The sequence below is a fragment of the Strongylocentrotus purpuratus genome, unplaced genomic scaffold (assembly GCF_000002235.5).
Source record: "Strongylocentrotus purpuratus isolate Spur 01 unplaced genomic scaffold, Spur_5.0 spur5_scaffold_4, whole genome shotgun sequence".
Classification (NCBI taxonomy): Eukaryota; Metazoa; Echinodermata; class Echinoidea; order Camarodonta; family Strongylocentrotidae; genus Strongylocentrotus; species Strongylocentrotus purpuratus.
Window position 1 is genome coordinate 22,073,744 of NW_022145610.1, and position 17,264 is coordinate 22,091,007.

The 17,264-nt window shown below is 35.2% G+C and overlaps 1 protein-coding gene across 1 annotated transcript in view; it reads right to left on the reverse strand.

The window, feature by feature from the left end:
- Positions 1-17,264, reverse strand: part of LOC752875 (neuronal calcium sensor 1) — a 48,373-nt gene that overhangs the window by 28,371 nt on the left and 2,738 nt on the right. Inside the window, exon 2 of the mRNA XM_030997514.1 lies at positions 10,632-10,656. Within this exon, the coding sequence (XP_030853374.1) occupies positions 10,632-10,656 (25 nt within the window). The remainder of the gene's footprint in view (positions 1-10,631; positions 10,657-17,264) is intronic.

A 17,264-nucleotide genomic window follows, 5' to 3' on the forward strand; every position in this document is an offset into this window, starting at 1 on the left:
TATTATTTGTTTTGCCATATCGATACATGTCCTTACTCTTCAAGATTGTACAGTTGTATCATTATGCATGTACTCTATAGGCCTGTTTACATCAGCTCAAGATTGCCAAATATCCCGCTATTTGAACTATCCCGATCGCAAATTATCAAGTTAATTTGCGTCTTCATCAACCCAAAGTTGCAATTAGCAGGATATTTGGTCGAGATAATCATCCAAAGATATCTTGGGATAGTTTGCAAAATATCCCGCTATTTGTCCTGTCCGTCTTCACCAGCCCAAAGACTCGCACTATGCGAGAACGCTGAGCAAAACATCTCGAGCTAATTTCTCAAGGTCGAGTTTCAAGTTTCGAGGTCGAATCTCGAGCTGATGAAGACGCAATTTTGTAACTTCAGGATTATTTCCCAAATCAGAAATAGCGGGCTATTTGGCAATCTATAATGTCAGCTTGCAAGTAAGAAGAGCAGGCATGTTTATATATAGATTTCTTCTTTTTTTCCAGCCAAGGTCAGCGTACTGGAATATTGTGCATCATACTCACACATTGCAGGATTTGTCTGCAGGTTATATTCTGGGGAACTATTTTCTCACAGAAATTCTCCCTGGACATATCATTTTCTAAAAGATATACAGCGGTGATACGTACATCTACATTTAGATGGATCGGGGGGGGGGGGGACTGAAAAAGCTGAAAGTTCTGCCATCCCATATTAATTCATTTACACATTTTAAAAAAGAGGTGAAGAAGGGAAGAGAATAGGACAAAATTGACAAGTTGTGTAGAATGTTTCCTTCTGATTTTTTTTGTTTTTGTTTTTTTAAAATATATTTATTGTTTTTGCTGCTTCATGTGCATCCCCTAACGATTAGAGGAGATGGGGCTGCATGCATAATTCCCAAAAACCCAGTTCTAAGAATTTCCCTGCCCCCTTCTGACAATCCTGTATTCACCCCTGTAATACCAACATGACCATTGACCGAGATCCGAACACGGTTTAACGGTTCAACGCAGCGTCCAGCAGACTGCCTTCGCTGTAGACCTCCTACTGGTTTATTCCATTAGTGAATCAATTCAGAGTTCTGCGGCATGGCCACGCACATGTACATGTCAAGAAACAGTAGCAGAGGCTTGGAATTATCACCCAAGAGTCTCTTGCACCTGAACTCTGCACTCATTAGCAAAATTTAGAGAAAGCACGTTTGACCCCTGTGGTATTGGGTGGTGGGGGGGGGGTAGATTTCAGTAATGACGGTGGTAGAAAAAATAAACAAATAATGTGGACGAGGTGTCGTGGTCTAATGGATAGTCACCGGACTGTGGATCACACAGTTTCGGATTCAAGTCCCGCCACGGCACTGTCTTACAGCAAGAAATTGATCTACATTCGACGCAATTGCATGACCTAGATGATGTAAATGGGTACCTGGCAGGAATTAATTCCTTGAGATGCTAGAGCGCTATAACGGCAGCCAGGGTAATAATTGTGGAGTGCCAGGAGTGTCAAGTCTGACAGACATGAGTGCTTTAGAAGAACCCACTATGTCTATCATTATTATTAATGAAGCTGTTGGTGCTGATGACGATTGTGCATAAAGGGAGTTCCAACCTTAATAGCAAATTCCTATGAAAGATAAAGACCAGTTACGGTCATGCAAATGCATTGTGAAAGAAACGTTGTGGAATCGACCAGAAAAGGTTGATCATCTAGCATATAAGTATTGGGGTGTACTGCATGGGTTCTGGAATCATCAAAATGATAAGAAATTTGGCCCAGTCTTGGTAAAGTTACAATTAAGTACTGTACACGGAAAGATGTATATGGGACTACCCTATATCTATCAGGTCCAAAGAGATATAATAATTTACCAAATATATCAATTAGTAGGCAATTTCTCAGCAAAATTTGTATCATATCACGTATTAGTCAAAACATATTCTTTTACATGATTGGTAATAAGAGCTTCCATTTCATTTTTTTGAGAGGGGGGTGATCTTTAACTTTAAAGAAAGCAGAAAAAAATTGCACATTGTACAATGTAACAATCCACTGACCAAATTGCCAATTTGAACCAAATCATGCCTCGATTTCATATTTCAAACATTCATAACTTTCTCATTACTGGTCAAGGTTAATTCAAACTTTCACCATTGTGTTTCTATTATTTTCTGCTGTCATACAAATTAACCCATTACAAAGGTTGCATAGCCCTACAAACAGTGGAAAAGATGATATACCGTAGACGTGGTGATAATGATGATTCTGATGGTGAAGACATTATATTTGTTTGAAGTATTTGTGAGTATAAATGATGATGGCAAATATGATGTTGATGATGATGATGATGATGATGATGATGATGATGATGATAATGATGATGGTGGTGATGGTGTTGACGATGCTATTTATGAGGATGAAGATGATGGCTACAAATTCTACAAAAACGTCAAACCTAAAAATAAGACGAGTATAACATTTTTTTTCAAACAGTAGAAGCCAGAGCAAAATGAGAACCTTCCTCACAGGAAATCTTGACAACAAAAATAAAAAATTATGAGAATTTTAAAGCAGGATGTTCCATGTCATCCATTGCTTTTTATTTAGGATGTTGGCAATTTAGACATCATAAATGAGAAGCGATTCAAATGTCAGATTTAACGTCACAATACCCTGGTTATCTTTTACTTTTACTCTCACTGTTTTCTCTACATTTTTATGGTATTTCTTAGAAAACTATTGTTCTTTATGGATAAACATGGAAAATAAGACAAAAAACACATTTTCAGGCTTAGGATTTGGAACAAAAGAAAGATGAAAAATATATTTCAGAGTTAAAAATAGTTATACCAAAAAATATTGTTAACATAGTTTTAGACTGTTTTATTCTGACTACCGGTACTGTAATTTATATTTGTCAATGTTCAAAGGCTGGACAGTTTAAATAATCATGCTCTAGAATGAAATAATATTGCATCCTTGGGAAAATGAAAAACAGCGTGTCCACACACAAAACAATTTATCCCAAAACTCTATAACGATACGTTGTATAAAGAATCATCGTATAAATTCCAGGATGTCCACACACAAGAAACGTCGTCACTAAAGAATCATCGTATAAAATGCCCCCTGTCCACACACAACATTTTCCGTGATTCTTTATAGAGTTTCGCGATAGTGATAAGAGGTCTGGTCTCATTTCGCTCGAGGTCACGTTAAGCCCCGCCCAGTTAGTTACACTAGTTACACTCCCCCTGTCCACACACAACATTTTCCGTGATTAGGCGTGATTCTTTATCGAGTTTCAGTTCGAAACGATGCCCAAACCTGCGTTTCGTTAGACTAGTTTCGTTATACGACGTATCGTTAGTGAGCGTCCACACCTACAATTTTGGTCGTAAAACTATCGCGAAACGGTATCACTATCGCGAAACGGTATAGCTAATCATGATTAGTCACGGAAAATGTTGTGTGTGGACAGGGGGTACGTGACCAAAGACAGGATATACTGCAGGTAGGTCCAGAGGACAGAGCAAAACAAAATATAATCTTTCTGCATTCTGACATTTGAATTGCTTATTTTTAAACAAACTTCATAACACTTTCAACAGAAAAATTGTCTTAAAGATTTTGTGTAGTCAGAAACTTTGGATGCTTAAATAACATTACACAAGAATAAAAAAACAACTAATTTCCAAACTAAATTAAAATAAAAACAGCTTGTGGTAAAGTTCATGTCTCTAACAAAAGTCAAGAAGGAAATTTGATCTCATTCAAACACTTTCCGAAACAGCACACAGGGACAAAACATCTACAGAGGCATGCTCAAATTTAATTTCTGGTTTGCTGCCGTCATATTATAACTCACTTCTTGCCAATAGACAATTAAGGGGCGATATTTGCGTAAGGTGGGTGCAAGCACACAGGTTTGTTATGTCGTAGTATTGTCTGGATGAAATTAAAGGTGGAAGGGGATTTACTGACAATATTGATTTTCAAAATAATGTGATTTGTACCGTAAGGCACCTATTTAAATTTGATGAAAATGTAGCGATAAATCATGTGTGCAGGTCACAACAATGGTGGGTAACTCAATTCCACTGCAATAAGAAGTAAGAGTTTGTGATGAATTTCAGGAAGTTGCATCCATGCAGCCATTGACTGGTTAAATTTTAAGTAAAGTACATTTATGTACACAAAGTCAGGTGCCTGCAAGAACACTGTACGTGCTTTGCACTTTCAATGGTAGAAAAGGGTTCTTGCTTGTGGGCAGTGGATGACAAACTTCATAGAATATTTTACGTACCGGTATACAGTTTTATACAATAACTTACAAGGATAAAAGGAACCAGAAAATAGCATGAATGCTTTAAAGCCTGGTACCTTCGAACATATGAAAAACACTGTTTGGGTACATAGAATGAACAAGCAAATTAGAAATGCTACATGTATTAAAGCTAATTACAACAACAAATATTACAATTGTATAAATGAATGAAAAAGTCAAATATCAAATGCCTAGTACCTGTTAATTTTATTTTTCTCATTTAAAAGGTGATCTATAAGTGCTTTCCTGAAGCAAAATGTGAATGGCTTTGTCCACACTGTTAGTTGGAGATTATTCCATAAAGAACTGCCTAAATATGAAACTGAAAACTTTCTTCCTGTTGTTCTGACCTTGGCTATAGTCAAGCTATATGTATCAAACTAATGGACATGATGGCTAATCTTGTGCCTCAACGTCAACTACCACTACATTGTGGTTTAAAAATAAATATGCTTCAGATGCAGGGGAAAAAAGGAGACAAAAATGTCCTCTACGTCAAACAGAGATGTTTTTATTATCAACAATAGGATCATTTTTTTGTGTACCGTTTAGTTTAGCATCGTCCTTCGAAGGTTAGATACATATATATAGTTTTTTATCTTTCAGTAATGCTTTACGTAGAGGCGTCGTGGCCTAGTGGAATAGTGGATCACATGTATGTCATCATAATGTATAGATCACATGATTAGCAGTTTGATTAATAAAAACCAGTGAAAAGGATATGGATCAAATGCAATAACGACAACCAAATATATCACATGATCTTCTCAGTAGCAACATGAATATCTTGACTTTGTTACCATCCTTCCTTACAATCCCTCTATCAACCCTTTTAATTCAATTTCTATGGCAATATCATCTCACTATTTTGGAGCCAGAAGGATGTTAACTATATACTTAAACACAGAGTTAACATCTTTCTTGCTCTGAATAGATGACATTCTCAAACAGGTGCACATACAGCCGAAGTCGAAGTGGTGATACCCAGAGCCTACATCTAGTATCCGCCCCCAATATCAATATCACACACCACAAAAAACGCTTTTAGTCGAGTGCCAGAAAAACCTAGTACCATTTAACATCTGGAGTAAATGCCGTTCTGGCTTTCAATTGACAATATCATCTGCTGAGAGGCAGAAAGATGTTAGCTTTGTCTTAAAGTATATGAGTTAGCGCCCTTCTGGCGGCAAAACAGACCATATGTTCATTTGATTGCGGTGCCTGATATGTATTTTCTGGTGTGATATACATCATATACTGTTGTTTTGCTGGCAGGTGTTCCCATCCCAATTTGACAAGTTCATGTCTGGAGCTTGGGTGCTTTCAAACTGCCACAACAAGCTCCGTCTGCATGCAGAGAGTTGAATATATATGATTGATTTATTGCTCATGAATGAAGTCATGTTTGTTGAAACATACTATTTGTGTGTGTATGTTATAAACAAAGTACTGTGCATATCACTTGTGAAGTAGGAATACATATAATAGGATTAATTGCATAACTCAACATTAACATAAATCTACTAGAGCAGTCGAGTGAAAACATATATATTCCGTTCTTGTTTATATAGCGCATATGACATAAAGATATAACGTCTCTATACACTTCCAAAGGACTTTAGGTATCATATCATTACCACAGCTATACCTCTAGCAACAATAGGGCTTGGTGCATTCAAGGAATTAACCCTACCAGGCGCATATCATGTACATGTACCTACTTGGTATACCTGGGTCGAGTGTGGCAAGTACAATATAAACATAAAAATTATGTACAATAAAAAATAAATTACATTTTCACAAAATACTTGATTGGTATTGGCCCCCCTATTAATGTCGAGCCATGCCTACAGGAGTATGTATTTCTTCAGGGCTTTATTTCACAAAACTGTCATAAGTAAATGCGTACCGAGACCCCACTGAAACTGAAACTTAAAATGAACACACACGTCAATGGGGTGTCGGTGAACTCATACTAACAACAGTTTAGTGAAACAATGCCGTGGTGCGTATTAAAGGGTCCTCTACAGTGCTATCACCACCACCATTGCATGTGAATACAAAACAGATCTGTGAAGGAAAAAAATCTCAAGCCTCTTCATTTCTACTGCTTGGTAATGGTATAACTATAAAGTGTCACCCTCCAATAATAATGCTTTGAAATGTACAACCCAAACCTTCAAAGAACAAACCAGTCTATTCCGGTAATCTGAACTCCACTCAAATGCACACGATGGCAATTTTGGTCGGCATAAAGGTCATGTTTAGAGCTAGTTGGCGTATTTTATGGTAATTAGGTCAGCGTAAAGGTTGGCGTAGTGACCGTCTGAACAATAGTTGTGTTACCTACGGCAACTGATTTACTCCTGGATTTTCCAGAAGTAATGCGCTAACACGACTATAGGGTACCGTAAGTTGACCATGTGGAATTGTGGATGCTCTTACTTGGCACTCAGAGTATCTGAGACCTTTCACAATGGTTCTATGACCTAACATTTAGAACTCCCTGGGTCAAACCTTCAGTTTTTACCACATGCACATTTTTTCGATGCCTTTAGAGTGATTTTCATGGCTTAGGAAAATGTTTGTTTACAATCGAAAATGAAAATTAGATTTTACGCGGTTTAGATCGATGCCGGGTTGAGGTTGACTAGTGCGGGCGCCACCACTTCATGAAGTTACGCTGAGTGAGATTGGGTCTGTGAAAGGTCGTGTTAACTTAATTGTGGCAAGTTAGGCTGAATAACACCTTGAGCATATAATTAAAATGGATAATGGCGCTATATAAATCTCATGTATCATTATCAGTATTATGGACAACTAATGGTAGAAGTCAAATATTTATGGAATATTTATTGCTGCAGGGGAAGACTAACGCCAACTAGGAAGCCACGTCTCAACATGGCTTTAGCGCTCTCCTAGGCACGTGTGTATCCCTGGCTTTAAGATGCACCTGTTTCTGTGTCCAAGCTGACAAAAAAGCACTCTAGAGTGATGGAAGAGCTTTCTGCTCACCTTGTATTTGATAGTATTCACTACTTAGCATGAAATAGACTCATGATCTCCGTACATTTAATGAAGAGGATTTAAATAGCCTCAGGAAGGATACATGTGCTTATCTGCAAGCATTAGGCTCTACGTCACAGAACATTTTGAGATCTACACGGATGTAGTGGCTATCATGCATGATTTTAACAAAATTCATTTCATAATTTTTCATTTTTATTTCCTACAAAATACAATACATAATAACGAATACAATGTAAAATGTTTAAAAAACATAGTTACATTTGTAATAAACAAATCTTAATAATAATTTATATATTTGATGAAGACAAAAATTGATTTTTTTTTTTTTTTTTTTTTTTTTTTTTTTTTTTTTTTTTTAAATTAACTGCATTTATATTTTGAGGAAATGGAGAGGTCCACTGAAAAGCAGAGCTTGTAAAGTGTGGACCCCTCAGATAATAATGAGTGTGAATTGTTACTGAGTGTACTTTTCTGCTTATTACATACACTTGTGCATATTTCATACTTCCTGCTTACTTTCTATTAAAGATTTAATAGTATTGGCTATTTAGCATGAATGATCTCCTTACAAATAATGAAGAGCGTTTAAATAGCCTCAGGAAAGGATACAAGTGTCAAACTGCAAGAATGCGCAGGAAAATTAAAGCAATGAATAACAACAAATTCACAGGAATAAAAGAACAAAATTGCTATTGTGATTTTTTTTAAAAGGATCAAAATGCCCAATGTACATCTACATGTATGCACCCATGTGTTATAAAGTCAAATTAATGTTAATATCAAAGATGTTAAAGTAGACATATTTGTTGTTAATGCTTTTACTTTTATGTTTTCTAAGTATTCTTCCAAAAAGATATCTAAATATACAAATTTAAAAAGTCTTGTACTGACTTTGATGCCTTGCCTTCCTACTACTTCTACATCTTCATCTGATAGCCATGCATAATGCATTACAGAAAAAACAAAGACAGAAGTATTCTATAATGCAATAAAAGGCTAAATGTCTCATCAATTCAGCAACAATGAAGTTTCTCTTTCAATTTTACACTTACAACTAAATATTAGACATACTAATCAACACTGTATGAAGAAAAAAAGAACATAATTTGCACACTACATGTACATGTACAACGAACAAGATTTTCCAATTGTTACTTATTTTACTTGATACAAACAATGTACTTATTATGTACACTTGCACATATTTCATGCTTACTTTCTTAATTAACAATTATGGCACAAAGCACTTAAATTATGCAATGGTGTTTGCTCATATTCTCATAAATGAAGTGTGATTTGTTTTACTAGTTATGTTATGTTGATATTGGATATTTATATAGCAGGCATATCCACCATGCAAGGTGCTCAAGGCGCTCAGATATTACCCTGGCTCTGCTCTAGGCTACCAATTTCAGTGATCGCAGCATTCAAGGAATGTGGCAAATATAGATTAATGTCATGCCAAAGGACATTAGTGCCATGGCAGGACACAAACCACTTATTAATATTGATCATGCCCTAAAAGAGCTATTCTTTGATCTCATAGGACGATGATACCACGGGTCTTCGCTATGAATTTTCATCCATACCAGTTCAGTGTCTTCTTCTAAAGGCCTGTCTTCATCAGCTTGAGTTTGACAAATAACCCTCTATTTTAACTATCCCTATCACAAATTAGCCGGTTAATTGCGTCTTCATCAGCCCGCAGTTGCAATTAGAGGGATATTTGGTCAAAAAATATCCTGAGAAATTTGGTCTTGTTTCCAAAATATCCCATTATTTGGGAAATAGCAAGCTAATTTGCGCCTGTCCAAGCAAGTTTGTGATGAGTGTATCAGTTTGGTGAAGATGGGCCTTCAGAGATTTTTTTTTATTATCTTATGATCCAGAACGTTAGGAATACACAGGAACAGAAAGAGCAAAAATCAAATAAAATTTGAGTCCATTTCTAGTGCAACACATTGTGTTATTCATACATTGGACATCATACCTTGAAACACTGAAAGTGAGCGTAGAATAAAAAAATTATTATTTGCCCCTCGAAAAAATGACAATAAATTATGTTCTACACGATAGGTTCTGTGCAGCTACGTGCAGCTGTTTCATGAATAATAACAATGATTAATTGTACATGATTATTAAATTCTTTTAAATGGCTGCATAGTATGAAATTTATAATCAATATTTTCACGTACAAATCAGAAATTTGTTGCTCAATCTAGTTATTAATATTTTCTTTCATTCATATAATATGGGTTCATTTCATATACATTTCATATTTTTTTGGAGTATGTCAGAGTGGAAAATAACAATAATTGATGCCAATTTGACAAAGACAAAGGGGTTCATCTAGGCCTAAATAAAACTCTGGTGGCTTTGGGTAAAGTAATATATTTCCTCCATCACTCAATCAACAAATCTAAAGTTATAACAATTTTAGACATAATTGATGCCAATTTGAGGATGAAAAAGTGATTTATCTAACCAACAGGTTAAAAAAAATTTCCTCCATCACTCAATAAATCTGCCATCATTTCAACAAGAGTGCGCTACACACCATGAGGCATCGGGTGCATCTCTGCGGAAGAGATTAAATCACTAGAGAATGATTTGTTAACCAAGTTTGCTGCTCCTCCTTTCACTTGGATGCGTATGATTTGGAATAATGCATGAATTTGTTCACGGTTTGGATGTGGTATTGTGATGTGGTTCAAGCGCCTGCAAGATTGATGGACCGATCTTATTTTATCTGACCTCCTTTTTTCTTCTTGTGCCTTTCTTTTTGTTCATTTTTGTATAGACGTAGATGTTCAAGTAGGTACAGCAGTCGATAATGGTTAAAACACTGGCCATGGGTTGCACAACAAAATGATCTTTGTATTGTTGTACTCTACAAAAAAAAACTTAAATTGATTTTCTTCAAGTGATCCTTATTTGATTTTTTTGTGTTCAATACTCTATACATATCTAAGTCAGATAAAAGAAAAATGATTTCTTAAAAAAAAAGGAAATTGATATGCTTATATTTGTGTAATTTCAATGGAAATACAGGATTCTATGCATGTTGTTAGGTAGAACAAGCCATTTTTGTCCTACATGTACCTAGCAAACAACTAATGTGAAATTCGCATTCTGACTATTGAATTACAATTATTCATAACAGGTGAATGAAATAGTTTAAACATGACACTTAATAAACATTTATGAATTATACTTGATTACATTACGAAAATGATCTTTATTGCAGATCAAATCAGAATTTGTAATGTTTTACTCACCATTGCTGTATCTCTTTCTTGTCAACTGCAGAAAATAAGACAAAAAACAACAAGAATAGATTGTTATTCGAATTAGCACACATTATACATAGAAATACAATCGCAAAGACTCAGGAGGAATCAACTCAAGGTCAATTTCGATACCCTTTTGCATGACCTATAGAAATCATGTTTGAATTACAAAATGTGTCACTAGGCCCGTTCACACATGACAATTAGTGCGATTTGGATCGCGATGCAAAGATTGATTTTAGGGGGGCGACCATTCACACACAGGGAGAATATGCACTCGACGGCAAGAACATCCATACTGCACATGCATGAATTTGAGGATGTAGACTGTATGCGCATTTGGAATCCTGGGATTAAATAAAACAATTTTTGATTCTCAATACCATGCATTCACACACACAGCAGCCGGCAAACTATCGCGATTCTTCTGAAAAATAGCAAGACTAACTGCGAATTGGATTGCGATGCGATATCGATTTTTGAATCTCACTTTTTTTCTGTAGATGTCAACGCCCCTTATGCCATGTTTGCACATATTAAAAGGTGAAGAACCTGGCCACTGGAAGTGCCTTCGGTTGATTCTTTTCAAAAGTAGTTGCAACCGTTAATTTAAAACAAGGTTTAGGTATACATTGATTCATTTTATTTTTGTTCTTGTTGTTTAGTTCTATACAATTTTGAATATTTAGGCAACTTTGTATTAAACTCTACATTGAATTGATTCGGTTTATTGTAATAAAAGAACATGCAGCTGGAGAGCTAAAATTGCTCAATTTACAAAGTCAATGTACAACGCAACAAACGATCAAAATATGAGTGACTAAAACATACAACCATAAATCATGCATAATGAAACTATATCTATACATGTACTGTATGTACAGGTAGAATTGTGTCTTCCTAACAAATTATGGGTTCATGTATCAGCAGGGCTCCACACTCACTCTTTTGTAAGGGGGATCCGGATTTAACTTTTCACAGTCTGCATGTACAGTCAAACCTGTCTACAGCGACTCCCCAGGGGAAAGGAAAAATGTGCTTGTTGTTGACAGGTGGTCTTTGTAGACAGGTTCCTTTAGTACATGTTTCAATGAGAAACCATTTTCAAGGGGGAAGAAAATGTGCTTGTTGCACAATGTAGACAGGTGGTCTTTGTAAACAAGTGGTCACTAAAGCAGGTTTGACTGTACAAGCTTCAAAATTGGGGAGGGGGGGTCCAAACTTAAATGTTTCCCGGGCACCTGTTGGTGTCGAGCCCTGGTATGATACCGACTTCTTAAAATGCTAAACAAATATCTATACTGTATATATTTCTGGCCTTTCATATCTCTACAATACCATCAAATAAGTCAACAGGGAAAAAAAAATTACTCTGGGGCCCGGGGCGAATTAGCTCCCGAAATGCCAAAAAGAGCCCCCGTAATTCACAAAAGAGCCCCCCCAAAAAAAATTGGCATAGAGTTCAATGCGAAACAAATCGAAGAGTGTTATCTTCATGCAAGCAAACTTGAAAAGTAGCCCCCAAAAAATTTTAAATATTTTTTTCCCTGTTAAAGTCAACATGAAGTGATGAATCTGTGAGTAGAGTTCAGGTCTTGTATTACAAATCTCTCAATAATGCATCGTACCATTCTATCGTTTCAACATCAAATAAATCAGCGATGGGGAATCAACTTTACACGCTCTCAAAGCCATCTCATTTGCTATTCTCACACAAACTGCAAACGCTTCCCTAGGCATGGATCTGACCTTTGCATGCTCATTATTCTTTTAACTCTTGCAGTGCCAGAGGTGCAAATATGCACCAATTAATACACACAATGCCCATAGGCCACCAATTTCCTTGGCAACATAAGAGTTAAAGGGGAAAAAGTGGTATTTTCAGTATCATCATCTAGATAGCCCTATCGGGACAAGCATCTGCATTGTGTGGTTTAGTATTACTCACTGACTTTTGATGCAGAGCTCTAGGAATTATACAGTGTAACTAGATTGGCAGATATATGACAAGAAAGGACAATTTTTTCTCAAATTTGTGATCCATTTTTGTTGCATGATTACATTTCCTTTGATGCTAGGATTTTTTTTAAAGAAAATAAGCTTTAAAAATCCTGAAGTTAATTGATTAAGGTGTTCAAAATCATTCTTTCAATCATGATTGTGTTTTGTAAAACCCTTCAACAAAGATTGTACATGGGTATATTATTTTCAGAGACAATGTACTTTTTTGGAACAATGTAACATTGAAAGAAAATACTATTGTTGACAATTTGAAGGACATTATCTGACCTATTTAACCTTAAAAACCCTTGACCTGAAATGGATAGCAAGCTTGCACTACAAAATCTAAAGTACAATATTCATATAATATAATGAAGCATATTTTCAAAATTTAATATCATCTATTTGGAGCAGATGTATCATTTGCATTGGAAAATCACCTTATCATAGGTTTTTTCTTTTTATCAATAAACGTGTCCAAATAACTAACATCGGGCTTCAATTGATTTTTTTTAGACCAGATGTACATCTTCTTCAAACATGGTATTCTTTTACATGTATGTATTTCATCTTAAGACCTTTTTGTAATGAAGTTTTCATGAATCTATAGACTCAATGTTAGGCCTATTCAAAGATCATCTTGGTATTAAAGTCTTGAATAAAAGAGTATCATTTGGGATATTAAAGAGAACTGCAGAATAACATGTACATATTAAATACACATCAATATCTTCTTCCATACATACAAATACATCATTCATAAGTTTGTACACTAGACTAATAAGATAGTATAATAGAAATAGCATCTACATGTAGGTATGAGGTATAGAAAGTGAAACTTTTACAAAATTACCTCCTGAAAGTCTCAGCGGGTTTTCTGATTCAAGAATTTTCCAGTGGGACAAAGACATATTCTGTACACAATACTAACTACTTTGAAATAAATCAACCTAAAGCAATTTCAGTAGTATTGTGCGTCATCTATTGACAGGTGCAAACATGACAACGAAGTAATAAATAATCCAAAAATGATTTCTATGTTAACTGATTTCTACAATACCAACTACTTTAAAAAGAATTTAAAAAAACCTAAAGCAGTTTCAATAGTATTGTGCGTCATCTATTGAAATTTGCGAACATGACAATGATGTATTAATAATCGAACATGACAATTATGTAATTAATAATCGAACATGACAATGATGGTAATTAATAATTGAACATGACAATGACGTAATTAATGATTGAACATGATTTCTATGCAACATACAATAGGGTATTGGAATTGTCCTTGAGTTGGTTTTTAGAAAATAATGGTGATTATGTTTCTTATTTTCTTTTCATGAGAGAAATCAGAGAAGAAAAACAATTTCGAGGGGAGGGGGAGGGTATTACTTAAGATCTTAATCAGCCTGTGAAAAGTGTGGTAGATTTCAAGAACAAAGATAATTTGAATTTGTGTATAACCTACAGTATATTTGTATATGTACACTGCTGCCTAGAAATACAATAGTATTGCATGAAATGTCAAAGTCACTCACACCTCAGTCTAATATTCAATTTGATAATTCAATGATTTTTCAAAATAAGCATCTTGAGTAGCATTCAGATTAATATCATATACAAGATAAATGTGAGTGTTGTTAATATTTGTTTAGAGTAATATTATTAATTAGGCCTACACTACTTTTGAGTCTTTCATATCCTTTCTACTACTTTGCTTTTACATATTGCATACCATTAACAATTGCTTTTCTTTTTTATTAGTAACATGTAGTAACATGATTAATGTAAGAGGGATGCTTGAAATTTAATGAAAATCAATGCCCCCCCCCCCCTCCCCCTATATCAATAGAAGTGCCTGTATTCCAAACACTCCAGTAGTTTGTTATTTCTTCTGGGAATATTATTATCTAGATGTACATGTACCTCTTCATAATGCCCTTACATGTATTCTGTAAAAGGGGGAAATTAATACTTCAATGTCTGCTTCAAAATTTCTAAATGCATACATAACTACACGGTAAAAGAAAGTAATGCTACCTGACAAAAATGAGTAATGATAATGGACTAGACACGGCAAAGGAAGTGCTGGGGAGTGTTTCACAAAGAATAAGACCGACTTTAAGACGGACTTAACTATGGCAGGCCATTCATGCCACTGATTGCTCTCACCATTACGATCTTTAGATTTTCTTCAATGATGAATATTTAAAAAATGTAAATTCTATAGATTTGTGATCATGATTTGTACGTCCCTTGAGAGACCAATGCCAGTAAATGGTGAAAGAAAACAGCGGCATGAGCGGCCTGCCATAGTTAAGTCTAACTTAAAGTCGATCTTAGTCTTTGTGAAACACTCCCCTGATTTCTCTCATCTATTCCCCGTTGATTCTATCAAAGATTAACCTCCCTCAACACATCATATTAGTAATGTTAACACAGGACCATTGTAGTTTTAACCTGAAAGTTTGCCAAACCTCAGAGTTGTTAACAACAATCCACTATTAAATGATGAGGGTCCACACAGGGCCAAAGTGAGTATTCAAATACAAGTTCGCATAAACCTCTCCAAGTCATTCGCACGGCACATAACTTTGAGCGAGGCCGCTGCTCATGGTTATCACTCTAACCTTAAAGCGGGACTGCACTACTTGTATCTACTTGTGCCCTCTATATATATCCAACAAAGCCTAAGCGGTACTCATTGGTCCCCCATTATCCCCTTTTTCTAAATTTAATTGAGAGCTGATTTGATGAGATAAAGGCCTACCAGTGACCATGCAGGGAGGTCTAATCCCTCCTGGCCAAACTAGTGCAAATAGGCTTTAAGATCTGTCGAGGTTTGTAACATTCTGTTTATTTATAGTTTTGTAACCATGAGTGCATCCACACGGTCCCCCACTTCAACATAACTTCATAGTATTAACAAAATTACCTAAACTGAACGACTATCGTGTGAACCTCACTTTTTGTCTATCGTCCTACTGTCCGCCCACATGAATCATACAGCTGATTGCTTAAAACACTATCCATCTTCTTCCCCTCGCAAATTAAAGGTACGTTTCAAAAATAAAATACAGTCAAACCTGCTTTAGTGACCACCTGTCTACAACAAGCACATTTTTTGTTTCCCTTGAAAATGGTTTCTCATTGGAACATGTACTAAGGGAACCTGTCTACAAAGACCACCTGTGTACAAAGGCCACGTTTTGTGTTTCCCTTGGGCGGTCGCTGTAGACAGGTTTGACTGTACTGAATTCAAGCTCCGAAAGGAGATCTATATTTAAAAAATAACTAAGTATCAAAGGGAATTTACATTTTCAAGGGAAAATATAATTGCCTAAAATTTACATTTTATAAAAAAAAAATACATGTAATTGGAAACAATCAAGGAAAGTGATATTGATTTGACAACATTCATTTAAGGTCAAGTGCGATTGAATCCTCATTTTCCATCTGGACTTTTTTTTTATGAGAAGGGGTACCAATCTCCATCATACTTTTTTGTTCTTTTTGCACATGTATGCAGATCATATAGGATCAATTGAAAATTGAAAAATCTTCATGACATATTAAAATTGATTTTACTTCCACTGCACAGTTAAAACTTTATTCTTTGAGAAAAAGATAAATTTGATGGCATTTAGCACAATTTTATCAATTTTATTGATTAATTTTTTTAAATGTCAGCTTTTAAAACGTATGTATAAAAGGCTCCAGATAGAAAATGAGTAAATATCCGGTTGTAATATGACAGGGAAGCTAAATGCCATCATTTTCTATTTTTCACCAAGGAAACAGAACCAAAGAAAATAAAAAGAAAAGATCTTCTGTCTTTGTTAGAACAAATTTCAAAATCCTTTGTCTCATTTGGGGTTGCTTTGAAATGTCTTCTTTTTTTTTTCTTTTTTTTACATGCAGTTTATCTTGCAGTTTATATTGCAAATCTAAATTGACAAACTTGATCATGTTCCAAAAACTCAGGATTTGTTGGAAGTTGTACATGTACTGTAATTAGAAACTCAGTCTAGTCACACTGTATTACATGTAGCTTCCTGTTTGTCTATTCTGAACTCTAATGATTCTTACTTCTGACAAATTAAAACCCTTATTCTCTACTGACTACTCCATCTGGGTGCACTAAATTATGAAATATTTTAAATTATTGGTAAACCAACTACCTGTACCAGTATTTCCTCTTTAAACCAGGACCTATATAATATTGCTCAGGGCATAACAATAATATTATCGGGATACATGTAATTGAGTAATCATAATATGAAAGTTTTCTATCTCACAATTCTCACCAAAATCACCATACAATTAAACTAAACATTTTGCATAATTGTTTACTTAGGTTTTTACATGCCATGTATGTACATGTAGCTCAGAGTCGTGCAGACAAATTCCATGTACTGTACATGTATGTCAGTTCCATCATTTTTTGTGCTAAAAAAAAAAACTATTAAAGTCCAAAACTGTCATCAAGAATATAATGTAGAAGCATTTACTGACATGAATTTACTTACTTGTTAATTACTATGACTGGCAATAAAGGACAATACCTGGGGCGGTATTCTGAACCCTGTGTTATCTCTAATATTGTTGTATCTTTGG